The 27,551-nt window shown below is 44.1% G+C and overlaps 1 protein-coding gene across 2 annotated transcripts in view; it reads left to right on the top strand.

Moving 5' to 3' along the window:
* HUNK (hormonally up-regulated Neu-associated kinase) overlaps positions 1-27,551 on the top strand; it is a 60,028-nt gene that overhangs the window by 8,478 nt on the left and 23,999 nt on the right. For both annotated transcript variants that reach the window (XM_072845254.1, XM_072845263.1), the window contains exons 2-4: positions 11,440-11,732; positions 21,311-21,366; positions 26,817-26,952. In XM_072845254.1, coding sequence (XP_072701355.1) covers positions 11,440-11,732; positions 21,311-21,366; positions 26,817-26,952 — 485 coding nt within the window. The remainder of the gene's footprint in view (positions 1-11,439; positions 11,733-21,310; positions 21,367-26,816; positions 26,953-27,551) is intronic.

Raw genomic sequence — 27,551 nt, forward strand, 5'->3', positions numbered from 1 at the left:
AACAGAAAGCTGGTGCTGCCCTGACCAAAGTTTCCTTTTCTGTCAATGCTTTGCTCCGCTATTGCACTGCTGAGCTCTAGGTGCAACACCTTTAACACTAGGCCCAGCAGGGCTCTTCTCATGTGCAGTGCGAGATCAGTGCTACCAGTGCTATGAGAAAAATCATTGCAACAAAGAGAACTAAAAAAAGTAAGTTATATATAATAAAGTTCCTTTGCTCTCTGCCTGTTGTGGAAGATTGTCATGGAAACATTTTTTTCGGAGAATAAATTTATTTTCTGTGAATAATGTCCACAGAGCTAAGGGAGAGAACATTATTTATATATATAAACTTTACTGGAGGCACCCTTCTTTTGGCTCCCAACAATTGTAAATATTTTATTGACTGTGTTTTAAATCACTACAAAGGAGGGTATTACCTGGGCCTCAAAAGCAGTGGCTCTTGGGTTTTTTTGGTTGGTTTTTTTTTTTTTTTCCTCCTTAAAGCCATAAAGCTATATTGGTATTAAAGCGCTTTAAATCAGGGACACTTAGTCTTCCATAAGGCCAGTTATGCATTTGATGACTAAAATGTGAAACAGGGACTATTTAATATGAAACACATTATAAGTCCGCGATGAGGAAAATGGGAAGCGGCATGAGCCGCCAGATTTCTCCTGTAGGGATCGGTGTTGGAGGAATGTCATTTGGTATTGCTCCTCTGCTTTTGCTTCCCCACACGTAACCTGAGATCTTCATCCATCTCACGGTGACAGAAGAAGTTTTCAGCATTAGGAAGGCAAGTTATGGTTTATCAGAAACAGCTGGATGGGATACGGTTCGCTTGCAGCTGAGGCATCAGCTCAGCTCTGGCAGCTGCTTCTTGTCCCGACAGCCTATGAGGGCCACGTCTGGGTGGAGAGGACCTCTGCTTTCCAGCCGTTGCCACGCTGGCCTCCTCCGTGAGGGGTTGTGAGTAGCCATCGACTTCCATCGATGTGAAATAAGGACCTTGCTGGTCTGAACGGGTTTTCCATCTGCCGCAGTGACTGCGCGTCAGGCTCCCCGTGTGCTCGTGTGACAGGCCCTGGAAGATGTCTTTCTCGTTAGCTGGTCATGCCCTGAGCTCAGAGTTTTCACATTAAGTGCTGGGCGGTGTTTCGGCGTGTCACTCTTACCTTATGAACGGCGGTCAAAAAGCCCTTTTCCGAAAAACAGCTAGTATTTGGAAAGTGATACTTGATGAATATTTTACATGTCAATGGCAAGGCAAACCCAGCTGTCCCAGGCATTGAGAGGCACGCTTTCTCCTTGCAGGGGACGTCTCCGGCCCGGAGACTGGCTTTGACAAGCTCATAAGGATTTATTTTGGAACCTCTTTAGTGCGTCCTCATGTATCTCTGCGTCTGGCTTTCTGCCGCCACTACTTCCATCAGTCTCTGCGTAATCTCTCTTGACTTGTGTAGATATCTTTAGAGGCCAGCGAGGTAAAAATGTACTCCTCTCCCTCGGGGGATGCAGTTATGGCTACCCCATTAATTAGTTGACCAGGAGAGATCAGTGGAAGGTCACTGGAATTTGTTTCTTTCTGCCAGAGGCGAGAGACATCCCCTCCATGACCCGCTCAAGGCAAGCCGTGCATTCCTTCCCGTGGATGGGGCTGTGCTGTGGCCATGCAGGTTCCTGCTTCCCAGGCTCCCGGGCTGTGCTGCGACCCTGTGGCATCCATGCGCTGTACAAATTCTGCTGTTTTGGACATACAGCACCAAGGAAAAATTGGAATTCGTCGGGGTTTCTGTTCAGAGCGGCTGGGTAGGGGCAGAATTGTGGCATCCTCCTTGCCTCAGAACCATCTCCTGCTGGTCCCAGTGCTCTGAAGGTCTGGCCATTTCAGGTGGCAGACATGCTAGCAGATAAGAATATGTCTGTCTGTCAGTTGTTTGAAAAGGGAGTGAAGCAGAAGATGAGAGGGAAGGGGGCAGCTGGCTTTACGGAAACAGCGGTGCAGAAGCATGTCCAGGAGAGGGTAACAATAGTTGCCCGTGAAGTACGGCATGAAGTTACTCATAAATATGACATGAAGTAAAAAGCATGTTGAAGAGAAATATGGCATAGCATGGCTCTCCTTCAGTGAAGCTCAGCTGCTCTGTGGAAACAGACCACATCAGACAAGGCATTAGTCATGTGTGAAATCAGCAGTCACCTCCACTGTTTCCTTCCTTCCTGGCTGAAGTAGGAGGAAAAGGGAGGAAGAGCTGCAGAAATACGGGGGATGCCGTACCGTGTGGAAGGGCACTAAGGCAGGGCGTGAGGAAGCCCTGAGGAGTCTGTGCACACAGCCTTGCAATATTGACAGTCTTAAAACCTTCACGTAGTCTGCCCTTGCTCTTAGCATAGCGGGAGCAACCCTGTAGTATGTCCTTACAAACACCAGTGCCTCGACACATCAAAACTCTGTCTCCCCGTGGAAACACTAATTTGACTGTGCCAATACCGTCAGCAGCAGAGCCGTGGGTGAGTTGGGCTGTCTGCAGCAGCAGCAATATTTGCATGGCTCCTCATGACACTTCATGTCTTCTGTGCTGGGGAGCTCCAGCAAAGATGTCAGAGAGCAGAATTTACATCCCTTGATGTGACGACTGACGGCTCCCAGAGCATCTTGCCTAGGTCAACCCCCATCCTTCTGTGTCGTGCCTTCTCCCCCGCCGCTCTCTGCAGGGACCAGAGAGTCTTCGCATACGTACAGGTGCTGAAGCCCAAAGGGATCACAGCAATCATATAGCCTGACGTCCTATAGAAGACGAGCCCCAATATTCTCTTCAGGAGTATCTGAATCAAAGTTTTGTTGAGCTATTGCATACTTTTAAGAAGGGACGGGGAATTCAAGATCTACATTCATCTCTGTAAGATAAGATGTTTCTATCATTACTTCACTGCCCCTAAAAAAATATGGATTGTGTTTATAGCCTGAGTTTGCCCAATTTACCTTTTGGAAAGTTAATTTTTATTTTATTAGATTAAAGAGCTTTCTGTTATCAGAAATCTTTTCCTCGTGTAGGCACTTGCAGAAAATCATCAAGTCAGTGCTTAACGTTCTCCTAATTAAATATTTTGAGCTTCAGTCAGTTACTACGACAAACAGTTCTTGGACCTCAGACTGTTCCTGAAGCTCTTTTCAGAACTCTTTCCAAATTTTTAACATCATTTTTTAATTACTGGCACCAGAACTGGATACAGTAATCTAGTAATAGTCCCCAGTGCCTTGGACAGGTGTGATTAATACCTTTTCTTACTTTAACAAATACATCCTGCTTATGCTTTTAGGGATTATGTTTAAGTTGGCTGTGGCATCAAGAGGGCTTACATTCATTTGCTTATCTAAAATACTCCTGAATCCTTTTCTGCATTGCTGGATACCGTCGTCTTTGGGTTGTAGGTAATGGTAAGATTTTCTTTTTATCCCCTGGCGATTTGATTCTTTCCGTTCAAGCTACCCTGAATCTGAAGTATACGAGTGAGCATACTTGGAACTACTTTCTTGTTTAGAAGAGTTTATATTTCTTCGGGGGCTGATTTCAAGCTTTCCCGACTGTGTCTAGTCTGCCAACAGAGAGAGTGGCCTCCTGCCTACTGAGACATTTATCCTGTACTCGTCTCTACAGCAGCTGGTTTTATGTATTGCTAAGCTCAAAACTCTTGGCTTATGCTGTCAGAGACGCAGAAGAAAAGAGAATACTTTAACAGAAGTGACTCCTCTCTACCTTTTTTGATGCTGATTTTACTAATGTCAGAGCAAATACAAAAGAAAAAGTATACATTCAGCTGGCCTACAAAGAGCAGATACAAAAACTATCAAAGACCGAACATCGCCACTCAAGTGTGAAGCAAAGAGATGATACTGCTTGTTTACCGTAAAACCTCAATGCATCCCTAATTGTATAGCTACAGAGCAGCCTTTTCACAGTGCATATACGTGCACATGCATGCACATGTTTAACTCAACCTCTGTCCCCCCTATTCCGTTCGTAGCAAGCATACAAGGCAAATATAAAAGGTATCAGGTGGCTGTCACTGGATGGTTGTCCTTTTCTATCCTTAATAAATAGGACAGGCCTTATTCTTGTGGAAGAGTCTGCCTTCACACATTGCTGTGGGTTTGGACGATTGCTGACTTCCTTGAAGTGAATGGCTAAGCTGTAAGCAGAATGGTTAGCAAGTGGTTACCTTCTTGTGATACTTTCAGAAATGCTCTGCAGCTTTCTTTGAAAGCGGTTCTTGAAAGGTGAATAGGATGCTAACATTTGTTAGGGAACTGGGAAGCCAAGCAGGATAGCCGAAGGGAGTCCCACCAAAAATGCCACCCCGGGAGCCTCTTCAGACAGTTTCTCTGAATTGGGTGGTATGGGCTGCAAGGTAATTTGGCAAATGCCTAACGTCAAGCATGTTACCTTTCTTACAGTTTTGTTGTGTTTAGTCCCATGGTGAAAGTTAAGTTTTTGTTTCTGCGATGGTGTCTAGACTCATGCGTCTGACAGTCCTAACAGAAGAGCTGTGATTCCTCTCTATCCCGAGTGGGACATGTGTGGTCCTTTCTGAAGGTGTACAGTTTATTGATTTCTGGGATGCATTTGCTTGGATGGTCGTTTTCTTCAGTGCTTTATTTCTTGAGATATTGGAACTTGCTATGTAGAAAAATTGTTCCTTTGCTGTACTGTAAAATTTGCTAAGCTGTAACAGCTAAAGGAAACAATAAACACTACCCAATGGATGAAGTTGGCACTTTCTAATCCTTGGATTCAGTTGTGAAAAGCTAGTTGGTTGCCCAAACTGAGATACCCTTGAAGGGATTGCTTTCAGGATTGTGCTGACAACTGTGCAGGCTTCAAAGTTAGGTCTGTTTAATATGATTTGAATTGGCCACCCAAAATCACCAGCCGGTTTTGAAGACTAAGCTCAGATTTTTGTGGTGAGAACAGTGGTAAATACAAAGCAAGCTACAAGTGATGCCAGACAGCTATCACTGAAAGGAAGGAAGAAAAGAAAATTAATTCATTGCATAAGCCTTCTTGGGCACTTCAAAAAAGAGCTGGAGAGGGGCTTGCACTAACGATGGCTGTAAAATATCTACGTGGCTTAGCTCTTTGTCTAAGCTTAAACCAGACAGTAAAGGTCTGTGGGTTTAGGTGCAGAAGTCCAAGTCTCAGGCCTTCCCGTTGACTGTCCCCCAGCTGCACCCTGTAGCCTGCGGCTCTGAACTTCATCTGAATGGTCAGGGTGCACCAGGCCTCCCATGGCCTGTGGCCCTGGATGGTCCTGAGAGTCAGCACTGGTGCCTGGCTTGGCATCATCTCCAGCAGGTCTGCCAGAAGTAGACTCTGGCAAAAAAAAGCGGGCGCGGGGGGAGGAAGAAAAAGAAAAAGGCAGGGGGGTTGTTCCTCCAATAGTTGAATAGTCCCTCCGATAGTTGAAGTTGCTTCTCTTGTGCCGTGTTGGTCTCCTGGCCAAATCCCACAGTGCTTGCTGGATTCTTATTCAAACCAATTTCCTCTCAATTCAGCTGGAGCTCCCTTTGGCAGAGGTCTGCAGGAACTGCCTTCCTCTTATTTAAAGGTAGGAGAGAATTTGCAGAAGGAAACAATTCAAGTGGTTGGGTAAGTAGGGAAAACTCTTAAAAGGTCCTCAAAATGTCATACCCTGATTTTGCAAGGTCACGTGCATTCTTCTGTTCTCTGTAAAGCTAAACATGTTATAACTTTATTTGCCAGGCTGGGGCCATTACTATGAAACTGTTCTAGATGTTATTGCAAGTGTCTGACGTGAGTATTGTTCAAGACCCCTTGACTTTGACTCAGCAAACAGGCCATTGAGAAAACCCGTTTTCTGGCAAACAGGAAGGCTTGCTGCCATTGAGAGGCATCCTTCTGCCAAGAGCGAGCCTGTGCAAAGACATCCGATCTGGCAAGCTTGAAACCCGAGGCTGAACTCAGACCTGGATTTCCCGAGTGCTAACGTATCGTGTGACTGAAGTCACTGCTGGTCATATGGTTGTTACTTGGTTTTTATTCAGGTGGAATCATGATGTGCCTTAACTGGTTGAAGCTTGAGATTCACCAGGGAAAGCTAGGTAGCGGGACAGATGTTTTTACTGTAAAACCATGGCTTGAATAAAGCTCTTTGCAGCTTGGGGAGGTGGGGAACAATCAACCAAAAACCAGAAGCCTGATTGCCTTCCATCAATTTTGTATGTAGTCGAAAACAGGTTCTACAGCAGGCTTGGATCTGCCCTCTCTCCCAATATTCCTAGTTTTTTGTGTTCAGCTTCATCCTGGTATCCAACATTTGGTTTCCCATCAGCAGTACACCACAGGCATACCATGCCTTGAATTTCTTATTGAAGTACAACAGAAGTTGAAAAATACAAGTTTTCAAAGCAGGTTTTCAGCACCAAGAAGTATTTATGGAGGGTTGGTCCAAAGGAAAAAAAAAAGTCTCAGTAAGACTGAGCCGCACTCTGACAAAACGACACTGCTACAGAGCAGTCTGGCAGTGATCTGAATAGACCTTTCCACGTCCGCTGGGTAAGCAAAGATCTTTCTCTCACTAACAAAAGTACTGCTTCTTGACCTGTGATTTTTCCAAGTGTTACTGTTGGGGTCACAAATAGCTGGCAGAAGGGGAGGGGGAGAAGTTGCCTTTGACTTCTGCCCACTGAGCACCTGGAGGTTCCTCTTGCCTGGCACAGCAGACCCGTCACCAGCTCCTTGGGCTCGGCGTGCTGTCGGGACGCAGGTCTGGGGAGCTGCCCGACGTGAAATGTGCCTCTTGCAGGGACGTATGGACGCTACGCTGGGGCATGCTTAGGATGTGTGTGAGCCACTTTCCATGCTTTGTTGCGATTTCATGTCAAGGCATGACTGTTTACAAAGAGGATGCAAAATGTGTTTTCTCTGGATGCAGCAGTGATCTAGCAACTGAAGCCGTGGCTCCCAGATTTCTCCAGGCAACGTTTGGTCCTTTACATTTTCTCTTTTTGCTTCTTCTCAGGGCCTTGCTGTGACTGTTTTTGTGCAGTTTGGTGCCAGTCAGCTCCATCCCCCCCGCCTCCCTCTTGCAGAATCTCAAACCCACCTAAAACACTAGCTGGCAAAAATCCTCCGCCCGTGTGTGTCAAACGTGTGCCTTTGTTTGGGTGATGACACGTGCCTGTATTTGCTGATGGTATTTTAGCTGCTTGGTTCTGTAAGCAATGTCACCATCTCCTCCAACGATCTGTGGAGAAGAGTGGTGCTTGCACTTCCCCCTCACCTCCGCTCCAGTACGCTTTAGCCCAACCTGAACTATTTTAGTGCGACGATCGAGAGAAGCAGCAATTGCTCATATGATGTGTCACACCATAAACTTCAGGAAAGTAATTCATTCCAACAGTGTAATTCTAGGACTCAGGAACCAAAAATATGGCCTATTACTCATCTTTGTACCTCATAACACAGAATAACCGAAACCGTTTGTTTATTTACACAGCAAAGGTTTAGCCAAATCAGTGTTGAATGTCAAGAGCCACTGTTACTACATATTCAGAGTAATTACTTGCTTCATCATTGATTTTTTTATTTCTGTGCCAATATTGGCCAAGAATTTGAGTCAGGAGATAGGCATGATGCAGATGATGCAGAGACAAAGAGCCCCTCCTTGAAACTTGGGAGAGCAAAAGTGAATAATTGACATGTCTTGAGTAGGTTATGAAAGCTCAGATGTGTTTATTTTATGGTTATCTAACATCTACAGTATTTTCTCTACTGAATGCTTTTTCCTTCTGCATGAATGAAATTTTCAGGTGTATGCACGCACGTATACACCATACAGGAGGCTGTGTGTGTTAAATGCATTGGGGCACATTCGGTCTTCACCTGCCTTGGTCTAGCTTTGAACTCAGAATCGGGAATATTTACCTAAGTCAGCTCTGGAGTAACTGAGTGCAGAGTTTGATCCCTAGATTTCCTCGATATACTTCAGAATAAATCGTAAATCAGGGGAAAATCCAAGAAACCCGAACAAGCGAAAAAATCCCACCAGAGCTCTGCCTGACAGTGCTGGACCCTTTGCACAACCCTTGTACCATGGGGTGCATTTCACTTAGGAAAGCAAAGTGATCCTACAAGAAAGCAAAAGCAAAAAGAGCAGTGCAAGGGAAAGGGCATTGACTAGGAGGACAGAAGAATAAGTGAAAGGAGTAGTAAGGAAGGAGACCTGGGAGGAGCAGAGAGGAACAGGAACAAAAGCTCAAAGCTGTTATGGAGAGTATCTGTATGAAAGTTGGTGGGCTGCTTGTGTGTTTGGGTCAGCTACAGTTTTTTTCTTTAGATATATAGAGGTTTCTTTAAAGACTCTGGCTTTTGAATAGAGATGGAGAAGGGGGCATCTGTCTGTGATGTTTCCAGGGTGCCCTGCGCTGCAGCACGGACCTATGCGAGGAGGGAAGGTCCATGCACGTCTGTCCCAGGAGCAAGCAGCATTGCACTGAAGCTAGTTTCCTGCCTGGTGTGCGAGATGCAAGTCTCCCATAGTCTTAACTGGTGTTTTACTCTTCTTTTTCCCCTATGCAAAGCTGTTGCCGAAACAAAACTGTTGTTTCCGCCTTTGTCAGCTCTGCTGCCGGATCTCTTGGACCCGATGCAAGGGGCGTAGAAGGGGGAAAGGTAGCTCAGAGTCAAGGGTGAGTCTGACAGCGGCTTTGCTTGTCGGCTGGGATAGGTAGGGTGCCTGACCAAGTATCTGTCAAAACCGAGGAGAAAATTTGTCCTAAGGCACAGAAAGCTAATTCTTTGTGATAGTGAAAAAGTCATCAAGTAGTCACATAGTTGGCTCTGTCTCCTGGGTTCAGGTGGTTGCCCCTGCTCCCCACAGCCGTGCTCAGCCTGGGCAGCAGACGTGCCTGCATTTAGTGGTGTGCTTTTTTTGGTCAATGAATTGGAGATGACTTACCAATATGGATAACAGATTACTGTTCCATACCGTTAATACTCCATGTTTTGTATCCTGCAGCTGTGGAAGAGATCAGCTTTTTTTTTTTTTTTTTTTTTAACTTCTGCATGTGTTGCATTGGCAGCAAACAAACTGGCATCTCATGTTTCTGCAACCCCTGAATTTGTTTGTCCTCACCAGAATAACTTCTGTGGTTTGCTGTCTAAATAATCCATGCAAGCCTCTGTGTTCTCAGTCCTATCTCATTAGATGGAAGAACATACTAATTTAAGACTGTTTCCTTGGTGAATCACCTGAGGCTTTCAAAAATTGTGAAGTTAAGCTGCGATTTGCCTGTTGTTTTATCTTACAACTAGATGATCTTTCTTTAATGTGCCTAGTCAGGAATGTAGTTTCCAGGAGTTTATGGTCCTGATGGTGCTCTGGGCTTCACCCAGGCAGCTGTCTCGTGCGTGGTGTTCAGCCTTCTCTCTTTATCAAGGGTATTTCATCAGAAGGATCTTTTAGCAGCAGAAATGTATCCAGCTAATAACGTGCTCAGCGATCCTGACTGCTGGCTCTTAAGACAGGCCATGAAGCCACAACTTCTGTAGTTCTATTCTTCAATTCCTCTGCTGATAAAACTTGACTTTGATTCAACGCGTTTGTGTCAAAGGGTCTGGATCTATTTTTGTTGTCTTATTTCCAGACCATATTTTTTGTGGCTTTTGTTCTCTAAAGGAAAACAAAAATGTTCACTAATTTAACTTTTCCTTTGCTCACAGAAAAAAATAAAGGTAAGGCTAGTCAGACTGGGAGCTGTCATGTGCTTGATGTGTGCTCGGCACTTTCTCAAGCTAGGAAGGTGGCCAGGTATGCTTTGAGTAAGTTTGTCTCCCTGTTGCCGAAGCCCACCAGCCCGCAGCGCTGTGGGTTGTAACGATGTCATTGGCCGTAGTTGAAAGTGAGTTTTCTGCGAGTAGTTAGTTTGTTGGCCATGAGGAAGGATGTTGTACGAGCTGAAGATGGAGGGAAGCCTCCTGGGCTTGTGCTGTTGTCTGGGTGTTAAGGCTAGGGTAAATAAAACTCTGAGGTTTTCCCCGCGTTTGTTATTCCTTCTTGTTGTAGCGGTAAGGTAACGCGGGAGATCCTCCAAGGCCAAATCAAGGCAGACAGCAAAGATGCGGGTGCAGCATCTTTGTGCCTCCATCTTGGGGGCAGAGGAATCGCGGCATTCTCTGTGCGTTTTGTTGGACCTGTACCCATGCAAACCAGACTTTTTCACATCACGTAAAATTCAGCAGGGATACCAAGCACCATGTTGCCCCCCCCTCATCCTGACAAACGCTTGGGTAATGATGGGCGAGCTGCGGGGTCCGGGTGCGTGCGGTGAAGGACTTCCTTTGTGGCAGAGCTCTGAGGAAAGGAGGAGCCGGGAGGAGGATTTCGTGGTGCCTTTTGTTGCTCAGCTGGCACAAGCTGTTAAATCTTTGCCTGGCACAGATGACCTGGAAGTCTGCAGCACCCAGTCTAAATAAGAAACCTCAATAAATAAATAAGTGTCCATAAATTTGAAGCAGAAAAAAGGCAGATACTTTTATTGCAACTAGGTAGTGAATCCATTAAAACAATAAAAGGAACCAGATTCTTTAAGCATAGAAAAGAGCGATATCCTAGCCGCTCCCATCCTTTTGTTCTCATGTGGCATTCTGCCCCAGCAGTGAGAAGGAAAGCACTGGGATAGGCGCTGGCACGTGCCGTGCCGTAGACTGTGGTACAGAGGCTCCTTAGTTTTATTATGTACTTTCATGATGGGCTCCAGTTGACTTGGACAGCTCTGAGCAGGTGTGCCACTGAGAAGTTGCATTTAAAAAAGAAAAGTTTTGCCTTCTTGGATTTTGCACAGTTGCTCGGTTCTAGAAGTAACAAGGGGATCGTCTTTCATGTACGTTTTAGAAGAGGGGAAAGAATGTGCCAGGAGAGTGACACCAAAACCATTTTGGTTTTCTTATTTATTTTTTCTTTTTAATAATGCAAAACTAACATTTGGCTATAGTTTGAGAAAATTATCCTATCAACTCAAGTCGTATGTCGAAAGCCAGGAACAGCCAAAAATGACACTTACAACTTGTAAATGCCAGTCTGAAGACTTTCAGAGAAAATAAATAATTGTCCACCATTAAGTGTGCTAAGTATTTGGGTATGGTTAATGAGATTGTCTCCTCCCCTTTGTTATCTGTTTCCTTGCAATAACTTTTATCTGTCATCGTACAAGGGGATAAAGAAAGAAATTGTCAGCGGAGGGGGTGGAGTTGGAAAAGCAGCTGTTTCTCTGACCTGGGCAGTTGTGCCTGAAACCATGGTGTATCAGTTGAGACTGACATCCTTTGATTTTATTTTTTTTTTTTTTTTTAAATTTTGAGGTTGTTTATACAAGGTTAAAGCAATAAATCATCGGTGTGACTGCTAACAACCCCCCCTCCTCTGTTTTTTCATTAGGTGGCGGTGAAAGTAATTGACAAGAAAAGAGCCAAAAAGGACACCTATGTCACCAAGAATCTGCGACGAGAAGGGCAGATCCAGCAAATGATCCGCCACCCGAACATTGCTCAGCTGCTGGATATACTGGAAACTGAAAACAGCTACTACCTTGTCATGGAGCTGTGCCCTGGTGGCAACTTGATGCACAAGATCTATGAGAAAAAAAGACTTGAGGAGCATGAAGCACGCAAGTATATCCGGCAGCTTATCCTGGCAGTTGAACATCTTCACCGGGCAGGAGTAGTTCACAGGTAATCTTAAAAACCCTCAAATTTATCTCAGAGCCTCTAAGTGGTATTTTGGCATTTATTTGTATAGTAAGGAGTGTTCCTTATAAAAATATATTCCTGACAGCTTTTTTGGCTAATCTTCATGATATTGTTTAGATGTTCCTGCTGTAGAGGAAGTATTAGGAAGTATCTGCAGAAAGCAGTTAAGTAAGTGTGTAACTTCAGGTGAGCACACGGGAGCTGTGCTGACTGCATGTCCTTAAAGATAAGCCTGTGCTTTGCAAAAATAGGGCTCTTTTCCTGCAAGGAGCACTATTTTGCCTCTTCAAAGCGCAGTACCAACATTAACTAATGAATCATTTCACTGTTTCTTTGAGGAGGTGGTTGTGTCTGTTGTTTTACTGGTGGAAATACAGCAGTATGGGGAGATGAACTGATTTGCCCAAAGCCTCACAGTGACACAGCTGGGATGAAGCCTGAACGGGACCACAGAAGTCCCTTGCTTCTGCTTTGCTGCTCTTTCCGCTGGTTATATTGCCCCAACAGGACCTCACAAGTTTGAACACTGTGAAGTACAATGCAGAGTATGCAACTCTTCAGTTCATCTCACAGTGTCTTCTCGGGAGAGATCCAGAGCTGTTGTGATACATCACTTTCTTTCTTTAGGACCTGCGTTCAATCGGTGTATAAGCAGGACGTGGATCTCCTTGCAGGAGGAGGATGCTGTGGAGTTAGAAGTTTAGCTGGGCTCAAGGGGAGACAAGACAAGTTCATCGGAGAGAAGTCTGCAGAGGGTTGCTGAATAAGGAGTAGCTACCTCTGCCTGAAGTCCCTGAGCAGCAAGTGGTAGAGGCTAGGAGAGGTGGAGGTATCACATGGGATTGCTTGTCCCTGTTCCTTTCTCCTCTTATGTGTTCTTGGCTGCTATGGAGACAGGAGGACGGTGGGCTGGGTGGACCTTTGGTCTGAGCCAGTATGTCTCCTTTTCTTTTCTTAGGTATATTTATAGGGTATTATCTAAGAAGGAGGCTCCGCTTTCTAAATTTGAGCCAAGGGGTGTTAAGTCTGGACTCCCACATACTTCCCATGTGATGCTGAGCAAGTTGTGTAGGCCCCATCCTCTTAGGTTATGGAGGCACATAGTAGGAGCTAGACACCTGAATGCTTTTGAGGGTCTGGGTCTTAATTTCCTTGGCTGCACGGACTCTGTATGACTCTCTGATGGAGAGCTGTTGTACACACCCGACCACAGGACTGCTGTGCGGGCAGCTGGCAAACTGCCTGAAGGCAGCCCACAGCCAGCTCCTCCAGCTGTGCCCAGCTGTGTGCTGAGCTGCCTACCGCTGTGCAACGCTGTTGGGTGCATCTGGCTTGGTGGAACTCCATGCGCTCTGAAAACTGCTTTTTTTTGGTCTTGAATCCCTCTGCACGTTCCCTGTGATCCATTAGGGATAGGCGCTACACGCGCTTACAGCCTCGGGTGTACTGAGGTCTTATCTTGAGCTAAATTTCTGGTACCGCTGTAATATAAATATTTGAGCAGCCACCAGGTCTATTCTGCAGGTTCTCTATCAGCAGTTAAATTGCTGATCTCTTTAAATTATTAACCCCACAGTTTGGGGCATAGAAAAGGAAGAAGTCTACTTATTGCTTTGAGAGATCAATTGATACCCAGTATGTACAGAGAGAGACGAAGGAAAAAGGTCAAAGTTGCTGAGATGGGCAGAGAAAAACCTGGCAGGAACAAGATGAATGCATTTAGCTTTTAACAGCAGTATGGAGTTCAGCAGCAGTTCCTCTCCCTGAAAAATTTACCCTATGCATAGTGGCTGAAGGGCTTATGAGGGGTTGGTAGGTTTGGCTTTGATTCCCTTCTTTTTCAGGGAGGATTCAAACCCACATTTTGTACCAAAATAGCTCATTCACTAGGTACAAGCTACAATCGACAGGTTACTGTGGTGGAAAGAAGGCAAGTCTTTGGGGTCCAGAGAGAACATGAGCACAAGTTCCCATACAGATGCTGCATGCTCGCAGCAGTTTTGGCCCTCACCCCCTCTTTCTCTCTGCTGTCTCTGTGAACATAAGCGCAGCTCACAGAGACTGAAGCATGAGGGACCTTTGTGAGCAGAGGGAGGAAGCGGCCCTGGAAATACTGTTATGCTCTGCTGCATCTGCCCTGTGGTGTTGGATTAATCCTTACCCCAATGGCAGCGTACTCCATCCACTCCATTTCTCAAATCACAGCGCAGCACAGAGCTCATCCTTGGGAGTCTTCCATCCAGATAATGAGCAGGTCCAATTTTTAAATCTAGCTGATAAAATTAAACTGATAAAATTTGACAGAATCACAGGCAGTATATCTGTAACTATTTTCTCTAGCTGAACCATTCTATGTCTTGACTTACTCTGCAAACAAAGTATGTAGAGCAGCATAGAGATGCAGCAAAAACACTGATGGCGTGATCCAGATTTATTCTTCTGGCTCTCTGTGAGCAAGAGAGGGAGAAAGAATAGTAGTTACCCCAGGAGTTGTCCTTCAGTGTCTCAGGCTTTTGACCATGGCAACTCTAAAAGCAGACTACTCAACTGGCAACTGAAGAGGGGGAAGAATAGTGCAGAAGTCTGATTCAGTCTTACCCTGGATGAAATGGCAATGTTCTGTTGTTGTTATTGTTGTTATTTTTAAAACAGGTAAAAATAACAGCGCTTTAATCTACGTGGTGATCTGTGGGTGTTCACATTCACTGCGTGTGAAACAAAACACGGCATCCTAGGCCAGAAAGTGGTCTGCTGTTTGTCTCTCTCCAGATGCTTTCATCATTCACATTGAATGGGACAAGACATTGAAAAGCGTTCACTGACGATTTTATTACAAAAGTCACCAGCGTTTTTGTCTGCATTATTCGGGGAATGATATAGATGAGTTGCCCTGTTCTGTAATTCAGGATGAAAAAAAGCCAGATGAAATAAGTTGCATGAAATTTGATTACATTATTTGATGAATATTAATCAGTAAGCTTCATGACTTGCAATCAAGACTTGGCATGGCAGAAGAGCACTCTGGACAAGAGCTGAGACCCAGAACTGAACGTAAATGCCTCTTTTAAGAAGCACCGATGTGCAAACAGCCTAAAATTAAAAAACTTCAAGAAAGCTGATTTTCTTTAGAGAAGTTAAAAAAGCCCTTATGTTTGACTGTAGAGAGGTATTTCAAATTATAAACATTTCATCTGCTATGATGGATGAACACTGCAAGTTCCTTAGCGCAGGAGCTACATCTTTGGTGAGGGGTGTCCAGGGTTCAGAACTGCTTGGCCGCTCGCTGAAAAAAGAAATGCCGCTATTCTAAATATAATTTAATGTAATCATTTGCGTTTCATTCCTTCTATCAGAAGAGCTGGTTGGTTGCTAAAAATATACTTGCAACAAGCTCAGCTGTGAATCAGGTAGGAATATTTATCTTTCCCTCTGACAGAGGAAAACAAATCCAAATGGCAGTATCTGGTGAAGCTTTCTCTTTTCAGAGGGTGTTTACATAGGCCTTCATGCTGTCAAAAAGCAGGATGAACAATAAGCCCCTTGGGACTGTAAGGACAACAGAGAAGATGAAGTGAAAGCCTTGGTGCTTGCCACTGCATCCCACAGGAAATTCTCAACAACCCTTTTAAAGTAATTTTAACAAAATTCAATCCCATTCAGTGCAATTACTGTCAGGATGTCAGAGAAAAGAATTTAATAATGTATTGGTAGCAAAGATAGCTTTCTGTATTCCCCCTTTTTCTGTCTTCGTGGCAGCATATTCGTACCTTCCGCTGCCATTTTGTAATTAAAAGCAGATCAGGAGTTTGAAAGACACAAAAAACCCCTGAGGTTTTGAGCAGAGTTTATATATTTTTCCATGATCTCTTTCCCTAGCAGAGTAAGGTGGTGCCATGTGATCCAGTTGCTCAGGGTGCTACGGGATTCCTGCCTTGGTACCCGCTACTTTGACATGTTGGCTTTGATAACTTCCATCCTGTTAATTTTAAGTGCCAGTAGTCTGGCTGCTGATGCAATATTTATGACAGATCCTGCACTACAGAACAAAGTCTCCTTTTGAAGTGCAAAGCTGGTTTGTCTTTCTATTTTATGTCAGATTTCAAAATTACCTTTGGGCATTCTCTCTTGGAGTACTCTGCTGTAAACAAACTAAACGTTGTTTTAGTGAAAACAATGGGCTAAATTCCTCTTTTACAGAGGCAACTGCATTGAATTCAGTGACATTGTGACTGGTAAAAGAATCAGGCTCAGTAAATAATATTTTGATAACAAAGCCTTTGAAATGTATACTGACGTGATGATGAACCCAAATCTCTGCAACCTTTCCAGCTCACCGCTGGCTCTCGCATGGGGTTGGAAAGTGGGCTTGCAGGTTGGTAGTTAAGGAGTGATTTTTCATGATGCTGTTATGATTAAAAATAAGATGCAGGAGACAGCAGCCAACCACTGCTGCTTTGCAGCTGCTTGCTGGTAAAACCTTCCTTCTCATCCCTCCTCCCCCAGACAAGAAATAAATGTGAAATGCAAAAACTTCAGTTTTGCTGTCTGATGCCTGCAATGGCACTGAATAAGCTTCTTTCAAAAGCACGCTGAGCTAACAGCTGAAGCCTGGGGTAGCTCGCTCAGTGAAGCAGGCTCATGTTGCTTGGTGGAGTCACTGGCTGGAGTTGGGGTCTCCAAAGTGGTCTGTGAAGCTCCAAGCAAAGCCAGAGAAAAATCAGCCCCATCAACAGAAGAACAAACTCCCAAACAAACCATCCCATGAAGCACGCATGTTTTCAAATGCAGGAACGATGGCTGTATGCTGCTAGCATCATGCGCTGACAAGGCATAAATATATGCTGATTCTCCACATTGTGATAACGCAGCTTGATCTTTCTTGAGTGTCTTCATTAGTCATAGATTTGACTAACATGTACCATAGTTAGACGCTCTCAACGTCACGGAGCTAAGCCCTCAGAAAAAGGTAAAAGTTTCTGTCCTCTGGTATTTAATCACTGAGGGTGCACTCTGGTATTTTGAAGTTTTTCAGCAATGAATGCCAAAAATTTGCTTAAGGGGAAAAAAAATCGTAATCCTTTAGTCCCATTTTTTGAAGCGCCAAGACAGTAAGGAACAAGATCAGATTTACCTCAAGGAGGGAAACTGAAGGTCTCCAGCATCTACGTTTCTTCCCCCACCTCAACCCCACGCAGCATGGCACATGCTGCTGGCTGCATGAGGGAGCGCTTGCCCAGCCTTTCCAGTTGCAAAGCAGCTGTGTCCAGCTCCAGCACCCTACTGTCGTGGTTTAACCCCAGCCGGCAACTGAGCCCCACCCAGCCACTCGCTCACTCCCCCCCGGTGGGATGGGGGAGAGAATCGGAAGGGTAAAAGTGAGAAAACTCGTGGGTTGAGATAAAGACAGTTTAATAGGGAAAGCAAAAGCTGCGCACACAAGCAAAGCAAAACAAGGGATTCAGTCACTGCTTCCCATGGGCAGGCAGGTGTTCAGCCATCTCCAGGAAAGCAGGGCTCCATCACGTGTAATGGCCCCTTGGGAAGACAAACACCATCACTCTGAATGTCCCCCCTTCCTTCTTCTTCCCCAGCTTTATATGCTGAGCATGACATTGTATGATATGGAATAGCCCTTTGGCCAGTTTGGATCAACTATCTTGGCTGTGTCCCCCCCCAACTTCTTGTGTGCCTGGCAGAGCATGGGAAGCTGAAGAGTCCTTGGCTAGTGTAAACATTACTTAGCAACAACTAAAACATCCCTGTGTTATCAACACTGTTTTCAGCACAAATCCAAAACATAGCCCCATACTAGCTACTATAAAGAAAATTAACTCTACCCCAGCCAAGACCAGCACACCTACCAAGAAGTGCAAGCCACATGCATAATTGTGAGGACCCTTGAGTCTGCAGGGACCGGCATGTGTACATGATGTTCAGTGCTTTAGGTCTTCCCATTGACTTCAACAAGGGTTTCAAGTGCTGTGTGTAGCTGGACTATTAGCTTGTAATTCACATCCTCTCTTGCAGTTTGCAGCTATTAAAAACATGCAAAAATTTCCACTAACTAGGATAAATAAGGTGGTATGTTTGCTTGTATTGTTAAACCATTTATAATATAGTGCATGAAATTCAGGGCTCCCTAACACTTTTGGGTGCGATAGTGCTACTTTTTCTATTACAATGAATTAATGTAAACATTCAAACAAAGCAGCTCAGATGAGCCTTTCTTTGTAAAGAATAATTTAAGTTTGAATCGGGCAGAACTGACATAATAAAGCAGTTAGGAGCTTTGGGGAAATCGGTCCTGTCTCTGTGTAGGATGAGCAGATACATAACTGGATTGTACCACTGCACTTTTTGTTAAAAAGAGGGTAATTTGGTGCATTGTTAAAGGCTCTTAAAGTATTCGCTGAATAACCCTTCTGTCCTGACATATGTGGATCTTGTCCAGACACGCAGGCTCTCTTTGCACTTCTGCTGTCCTTGCTGCCCGTACCTGCCAGCTCCGTGCCCCGCTGCCAGCCTGCTGCAGGGCATCGAGCTGCCTGGGGGTCCTGCCCGGTGCTTGCCCACGGGTCCACATCTGCACAGCAGCGGTTCTCCAGCTATGGCTTAGTCTGGGGATTTTTGGTTTGGTTTTGTACGGCTTTTGCTTTGCATTTCTAAGGCTGGTTCACGTGGAATCTTCTCGTTAGGTTGTATCCGGGAGTAAAAACCTATTGTCCTAGCTCCTGGTGTCACACGAAAAAAAAATACTTTCATTGACATGGGTTGACAAAAATGTGGTGCATATGGACTATTAGATCAGTTACCACTGACTGGCAAATCTGCTGAGAATAGACATATGGGTAAACATCTTTAATTAACCAGGTCTGATTGCACTCTACTGAGGCTATATTTAATATTTTTTTTCCTCTGATAGCTTTAAAATGCCCTGTAATATTTATCCTTAGTTTTATTTTTTTAACCTTGAATCCTTTTAAATATCTTTTCTTGTGTTTATTTTTAGCCCTCCTGTCACTCATTTATTATTCTAATTGCCTGCATGTCTCTTCTCCTCAACTTACAGCTTTCATCTTTCCGTTCCCTTGCCTTTATTTTTAAAGTCTTACCTCTTCTTAGCTAATGTTTAATATACTCAGAGCTTCCAAATGGTCTTTCTCCTTGCTTTGAGATGTCGTACTGAGCATTGCAGTGTCTGACCCAAAGCTCCATGTGCTTCTGTTGATTTCAGTTTAGTTTTGTTTTTTTGGGTTTTTTGTTGGGTTTTTTTTCCTCTTTCCCATACTGTTTTTTTGGCAGTCTCTCCTGTTAAATTCCCGGCCCCGATCTCTTTCTAGAGGCTAATCACACTGCCTGTGAAAACCTCCACCTGCAAGCAATAAAGATGCAAGACGTGAGGAAATAAGCCCTTTTTTGGCAGTAGAGGGAAGCAGAAGAGGGTTGATCCGGATCCATCTGGCAGGGCACGTCCTCCTTGCATCACGCCATTTCTCAGCGGCAGCGGTTGCCCCACGAAGGAGGCTCCTTTTGGAGGACGCAGGGCAGTGGGTCTGCAGCACTGTTGCCGCACGTGGAGTCTCCCACGGATGAGGAGAGGGATGCAGTGGATGCCAGCCGGGCTCATGGGGTGCACGGCCTGGAGCTGGCGCTTGCCCTCGCACTGGGAGCAGGGCTGGAGAGTGGGCTCTTTGTAGGCTGGGTCTTGGGCAAAACACCACCAAATGTGGTTACATCTCTGCCGTGGTATTTGAAACTTGCTGTCACTTTTAACATGGCTGATTTCCTCAAGTTAACACACTGGGTTATTGCCAGAAGAGGGAACATAATCCCCTCCTCCTGTCCCTCAGGCTGGTGCTTTATTGACTGAGTTACATTGCTTCTCTGAGAAGAGGACTGGTGCAGAAGGCAGTCCCCTCTTCAGGAAGCGTTCGGCTGGATGCTCTAGGAAAGCCTGGACATTGCCCCTGAGTACCTGACATTTGCAAAATACTCTCCTTCGGTGCACTTACATAGTATTTCCCCTATTTCTTTTCACATGCGAGGCAAGGAAAATCTGCAAGAAATGCTCACTGGGGTGTAGAAACCTCTGTTTGGAGAAGGTCCTTGTGGTCGTACTGCTGAAATGAGTGGCATGCTACCTGCAAGTACTCTTCTGCCTCAGGTGTATTTGAAACACAGCATGGGCATAAAATGAAGTGGAGAGGAATGTTTGAAAAAAGGCTTGGAGTCGGTCACAGCTGTTTTTCTTTCTTTCTCAGATCCTTTCTTGTGGAAGTACTTTGTTTGGTTTGGTTGGTTTACTTGTCTTTTTTTATTAAGCTTTATATCTTCATCTGTAATAGAGGCATCCTCCATTACTCCCTTTGCCTTACAAAGGCAAAATAGCATGGGTGTCACTGACTTCCCATAATTATAGCTGATGGCTCTGTTATCCAGATTTTTCCGAAGCATGCTGGGAGGAGCATCACTGCCCATCTGAGCTATTGATATCCCAGCATGCTGATTGTTAGAAATAGTTTATGTCTGGATGGGGGAAGAAATATTGTGATAAAGACACAGCCAACTGCTAGAAGTCATGGATAAGTTGTGTAGCAACCTAAATGATTTTTTCATATTATACTTAATGCTTAGTCTGTACAGTTTGGAGTTTTGGGGTGGTTTGGTGGGGGGGATGACCTCTGGGATATTTTTCTTAGGTAGAACGTGGGTTAGGAAGGCACAACCATGCTCTTAAGTGATGGAAGGGCACATATAAAGTGAACAATGTGCTGATGAAGAAGGGTCGGTCATCTTGTAGAAGGAGACCGCTTTCATTTTATCCTCTCTATCCCGAAACTGGTCCAGGCCCTGATCTGTGCAGTGGCTCTGTGGGGTCAGGCAGGGTGGCATGGTGGAGAAAGCACTAACGTCGCACTCGGAAAACCTGTGTGGCTTCTTCTCTCGACTTTGTTACTGGCCTTCTAGATGGCATTGGGCAAGTCATTTCAATCCCTCAGCCTCAGTTTTCACCTCTAGCGTAGGGGAGTACCAATGCTGACCACCTATATAAGGAGTTTGGATGCTTCGTCCCCAGGGAAGGCTGATTCTGATCTCCCTTGTAGACAATAGCAGAGGACAGACGTTTGAGTCCTCAGATCTCTGCAGAAGAAGGTTTATTCTTCAGCTGCGGCCAGTGAAGAGCCTTTGGTTGTGAAAAGTAATGGAAAAGTGACCTCCAATTCCAAAAACATGTATTTGAAATGTTCCCAGTGTATAAGATTTCTGCAAACTTTTAAGTACGTGAGAAATTTGAAGAACCTGATTAATTACAGGATGTATTGACAAATGTTTATAAAGTCATTTTGTGCCTGAAGAATAGGTGTGAAACTGTGTGTGAAAGCACTGGTAATTTTGGAGAGGAGACAATGCATGGGGCTTTCTGCTTTGAATGTAGAACTATGCGTGCTGCTTTCATTATAAGTGTTATTATATATGAATGTTGTAAATACACTGATGAGAGCGATGGGAAGCTGCTTCATTATTTTGGAGGCTCACTCAAAATATTTTATTTCTTTCAGAGACTTGAAGATAGAAAATCTGTTGCTAGATGAAGACAACAATATCAAGCTTATTGGTATGAAACCAGTTTGGCAATTCCAGTGATTAAAATGGGTAGTTTTATAAAGAGAATTTTTGAGACTTCATAATCCTCCATGTGACAACTGCTAATGTTGCTGCAGAGAGGAGCTGAGAGAGTATAGATAGCAATCAAGCTGTTCCTGACAGCATCTTGTGAAAAAAATGTTCCAAATAATTCAGCTTTAACTGGGTATAGGAATAATCCTACATCTTTCAACCAACAGCTTTCATATTCAAATGAGGAACTTTGTAAAGAATTAAAGAATTGACACCACAGAAGTAATTTATTTTATCTTGATAATTTCATATTTACTAAGGGTTGGATTCTGCCCCCATATGCATATGCTTCTGCTGAAGTCAGTGGGAGTTGCACACATTTTTAGCAGCTGGCAAAATTTGGTCCTATATTTATATTTGTTAAATTTGCTTCCAGCACCCAGTACGAAATTGGTTTAGAGGGCTGTTAAAAAATAAGAAAGATCAACGGTAGAGTCTTGATTGTATTCGGGTATCAGTTGTACGCAGCGCTCAATTCATTCAAGTTGTGCAGACATTTTAGATTAGTCATCGGTGGGTATAGTCTCTCACTGCCTTTGCGTAACTCCCATTAATGTTAATGTGGGCATTGAAAAGAAAATATTCCCTTCATAAAATAAACCCCAAACATCTGTTTATATTTATCTCCATGCCTACCCTTTTGCCAACAGCAGTGTCTGTGGTTGCAGACTTAAAAACTCAACTGACTTTCTTTCTTCAAAAGGTTTCATGATCTGAAAAGTGATGAAAAACACTTATTCAGGTCAAATAGACACTGACTGTAACATATAAAGCACATGCATCTCCAAACAAACAAGAGGAGGATGGTTAATGTGAAATATTCAAAATTTACTTAGGGAATTCAGTCTTTGGAAATATTACCATGACTTTTAGTCATTATTCTGTAGCAAATCAACCGACTCTGGGAAAATAATAGCAAAAGAGAACTCTGCATTACCTCAGCTACGGGTCAAGAGGATACCGATATGTTACCATGAATCATTCATCAGTAATGATGGATACCACCCATTATCTTGATTTAGCAGATAAGTGAGACCAGATGGTTTGTAACAGTGCTCTATGAACATCTGATAGATTTAAAGAATTGCTATAACTTTCTTGTTATTGGGTGTTTGATTACACAACAGTATGTGAACTTGACATCCAAACCCAGACCTAATCAGATGATATGTGTACAATTAAGACTCACATGCCAAAAAATGACTTCAGAACTGTTCCTGCAGTTTCATTTGCTTCGGTTGCATAGAAAGGTCTCCTCGCAGTGGGTGGTGTGGGAAGAATAGAGAAAAGAGACAGTTCGATCTTCTGCAGCCTCTCTAGCTTTGAAATAAACTGTCCTCAGGTCTGCAGCCTGATGTTTTAAGCAAAGCAGATTGTACACAGTATGTATTTTAAAACAAAGCAATTAAATCCCACCGTCCGACTGAGTATGTTATAGAAAAATAAAGGTTGCTTTATTAGTAATAATTTTGCTGTAAGTAAAAACAGATTTAACATCACAGTCAGCTCATGCCATATCTCACTAGCGATGCTGGTGATCTCTGCTTGTTCACCCTGAAGAAGCAGTGCCTCCGTTCTTCATGCTCTGTCTGCTGCACTTGCGGGGAAAGCTGGAGCGGGGGCTGCAGAAACTGGCCTTAGGTCCCTGGGCAACCTCTCCTCACCAACACCTCTTTTCCAGGCAGTAGCAGAAGTAGTGCTTGAGCTGCCACGCAGGTTTCCGTTGCCACCAGGGTTTCCTAGGACAAGGAAAATTTGCCAGCACCTGTCTGTGGCTGGTGGAATAGACCAGATAATTTATAGACCAGATAATTTACTCTTCTTCCTCCTCCCTGCCTGTTCCCTCGCTCAGCTCATTCAGCGCTTAGTACAATATTTTATGTAGTCTGTCTTTCCAGAAATGTGATGGATCAGTTGTGTCATCACATAGGCCTGCCCAGGAAGGTTCTTCAGGAGCGAAGAACATGTTTTGAGGAGTTACGTGCTGCTTTTCGTGCTTGGGAAAAGAAACTTTAAGCTACAAAACCAGCTCATGTTAACTGCTTTGGGGTGGGAGCTTGGTCTCCACGTCTTGTGCAGCAGCACACTAGTACCTAATAAAAATGTTGCTTTTGTAATAACTGTGAAATGAAGAAAACCCGTCAAAAAGGAAAAAGAAAAGGTGAAATGAAGATGAAAAATGTGCCAGGAAGTGACATTGAAGGTCCCTGCTTGTTCATGCATTTCAGTGAGAACTGAATTCCTTGAGTCCCTTTCTTCACCCAGCTGCTTAGTGGCACTTTGCTTTTGTTACTCTTTTTAGCTACGTGACAAGGTGGTTTATAATATGTTCTTAGATAGTATTATTAGCAAAATTCCCGTTGCTGTGTTAAGCGGACTTATTCTTAGCTGTCTGTTAAGTCTCAAATCTGAGAACATCAGGACTGGAAATGCTGGAAATAGTTCACTTCTCTTCATCTACCAGCCCATGGTGGTAGGTGGCTGATAACGATGCTGGGATGTAGTTCTGCTGAGCTCTGGAGCTCCGCTGGTCAAACTTGTCTACGAGCTTGGTGCTAAGGCTTCTGTTATTTAGTAACTCTTTCCCTATTCCAACTGTCACAGAGATAGCCATATATCCATAGCTTAATGTTGATTTCCTGGAGGCGTTAGAGAGTAGTAGTGTAATGCGATACTTCGATAGTACAAACAGTGGGGGTGGCGGAGTTTCCATGTCATAATATTTACTTTGGAAAACCAAGTGTGGCCTTTGATCTGAATTCTGTAATTAGCTCGGTTTATTGAAAGGAAGCCGAAGACAGAGGCAGGAATGGCAGTGAAATTATCGATGCTGGTGGTAATACTGTTCTTATGAAGATCAGCAGTGCATCCTTGATAAAAATCACACTGCGATCACGATGTGCTGCCACAGTGTTAATAACAATATTCCCATTTCTTCTGTGATAAAATCCCTGTCCCTGGTATGCATGTGTTTGCACACATTCTGCATTTTAACAGGCGCTAGGAAAAAAAGAGTATACTAGCCTAGATTAAATGAATGAGCTGAAAAAAGTGAATAAGATATTTATAGTTTAAGCAAATAAGAAAATTAAAACCTCCACTGGAGTATACCTCCATTGATAATGATAAAAGGATGCTGATTTACACCATCACAGAATATAGCCCTTATATACTTTGATCGTAAAGCATTATATTACAGTCAAGTAATTTTGAGGTGGTATGACACAGCAGGGTAAAGACCTGTGTGGAGATATTATTTCTGGGAGTTTTAAAAAGTATTTTACAACTGACATAACTCATCTCGGGCCATAGCTAATAAATACATTAATTAAGTAAATGGATCCCCAGAAGTATTTGTATAAGCCCCAGGGATAATACATATCTAGCAGAGATGATTAAGCCGTGTCCAGAGACTATTGTTTTCCATCAGAGGCAAGGAAATTGTCTTGATTCTCCCTTCAGTTTTGACAATGTTCTCCAGCAAAACCCCTTTGAGCCTCTTTGGCTGTTAAATATGGTGATTCTTGTCTCTCTTGTGCTTGTCTCGCCCTCAGAGATGCAGCCAGTCGAGTGGAAAGCACTGTGCAGTCATTTGGGCATTCCGGCTCACATAGTCATCTTTATAATTGCATTTTTTTCTAAGCATTATTCTTTTTTTTCCTGGTTTTGTAAGGGAACAAGGCTTATGTGACCGCCCTGTCAGGGCGCTTCTAATACCCTGAGGAACTCCTGTCTGATTTCAGCCAAATCTAACATGGGGTAGAAGCTAAAGGACAGGCCATTACTTCAAGTCTTATGCAAATAAGTAGGGAGATAAGGGAGAGAGACCCAAATTAATGAGTCTGTGGAGAGAGTATTGCATGGGCTCAACAGTTGCCTGCTATATTTGGCCTGCAAGATGGGATGCTTTTAGCCCACCCAGGCAGGTGGGTAGCACACCCAGAAATATGCTGTTTTACGAGACACATGGATGCAAGACACAAGTCTATAGGAAGAGAATTCAGCGGTCTGCTTCTCCTGACTGCCTCATTTATGTATAAGGCAGTTTTCATTTTAAACACACATACATTCTGGGAGTTTTTAAGAAGACCGGATCAGAAAAAGAAAGGAACAAAACAGATGTCGGTGTTCTTAATAGCAGTATTTTTGTGGCAGCTGTCATCAGTAACAAGTTATTAATAACACGAACATCTTTGATGGTGACCTCCCTAGATCCGCTGCTCCTGGATACGTTGCCCTGCAGCAAAGGCCGTTCTCCAGCCTGTCAGCTTTGCCCATGTCATCCTCCTCCTTGCAAGCTTGTCTTGCTTCTTCCCCTTACCACATCAAGTTGTTTGACTTCACTTTCAAGACCCTCTGCAACCTCTCCTCACCTTCCCATGTCATTTCTCAGGCTGTGGTTTCATAATTGCTTTCTCCCAAGCCAAGCGTAGGCTACCACTAGACAGGGTGGGCTTGCATGTTGCCCCCAGCCGCTTCTGCCACTGGTGCCACTCTGTCAGCCTTTCTTTCCTTGCTCAGTGATTTAACTTTTAAGATCTTTTCTTAAACCCAGCTCACCCTGCAGCCGTACCAGCCCTGGAGCAGACGAGGGAGATTGCAGGAACACCCTTCTCGGTGCCAGCCTGGGCTTGGGTTGGCTGAGAGCGCTTGGGAAACTGCAGCCTCCTTCAGTGCAGAGAGGCTGCCTCTTGTCTCCGGTCAGCTCATGGTGCCAGCCTTTGCCAGTCCCTTGTTATTATTGCCAGCGAAAGAGTGTCAGATCCACCCAGGGGCCAGAAATACAATAATTTAAGGCAGAAGTCGGGGAGGGGGGAGCCAAATCAACACATTCCCCTTCTTGCTCCAAGATCTCCCTGTGTTCTTTCAGAGCTGAAATGCTGACTCGGCAACCCTGTGCATTTGTGCATCGCCACAGTAGTCCCAAAAAGCAGCCCCCCCCCCCGCCTTAGATCTGATGGCTCATTTACACGATTTAGAGGAAAATGTTGAAGAAATCACACTTAAACTTGGCCTGTACGTAACATACTGCAGCAGTATGGAATCCATGGCAGACCAAGGTGGCTTTCTGCCCCATGCACATCACACAGTGCCTGGGACAAGCTCAACTCTGGTTGTTGCCACCCAGTTCCCAGTGAAATGTAGTTGCTTTGTGTATGAAATGGATAATTGTGCATGTTCTAAGACTTCTTTATTGTTTGTGGAAATCTCTGGTTATTTAGCACCTCAGAGAAACAAATTACATAAAATTTTTGCATGTGGATGATTTTTTTCTTAGGCAGTTCATTGCTTAGCTTTTGGAAAAAAATGTGCTTTTTTTTCCTTGTGTTCTAGCGGGGTTTTACTGTATCTGTCTCTTTCATAACTCTATCTCTGTGCCTTTCACAGACTTTGGATTGAGCAACTGTGCAGGCATCTTGGGTTATTCTGATCCATTCAGCACCCAGTGTGGGAGCCCAGCATATGCAGCCCCTGAACTTCTGGCAAGGAAAAAATACGGGCCCAAAATAGACGTTTGGTCCATGTGAGTTACTTCTCGAGTTTATAATTGTTATTACTGTCATCGTTACCCATTGCTCAAATGAGAAACGTTATTCATGTATTTGGCTACTCTGAGCAAGAAAATCTGTTTAATTAGCATGACTCTGAACTAAATTGCACAGATATTTTGTTCTGAAATTGATCTTTCGCGTACCCGTATATAGATCGCTAGAACATATAGCATAGAGAGATTGCAGCACAGCACAGCTGTTGATCAGTGATGTTCAGACATAGTAGAAGACATGGGTCTGGCACAAGAGGGCCAACAGCTTCTTTTTTTTTTCCCCAAAGGATCCACAAGCATTCACATGGGCTCTGTGCACTATCCACGGTCAAGTCTGACAGGAAATGTGATACCGAATCAGGTCATCACTTGGAAAGCGTGGTCATTAAAGGGGAAATACAAATGGCCGGAAAACTTGTGAGCCTTTGTGAGCTTACTAGTGTTCAGGCAAAGAACAGACAGAAGTGCCCAGTGCCAGAGGTAGAGGAAGCTACAAAGATGTTTTGGAGTCAATGAATTTGTCTGCAGTACTGTTTTAGACTGTACAACTCCCACTACCCTCCTGTTGGCCATGGACG

Source organism: Ciconia boyciana, chromosome 1 (assembly GCF_034638445.1).
Source record: "Ciconia boyciana chromosome 1, ASM3463844v1, whole genome shotgun sequence".
Taxonomy (NCBI): domain Eukaryota; kingdom Metazoa; phylum Chordata; class Aves; order Ciconiiformes; family Ciconiidae; genus Ciconia; species Ciconia boyciana.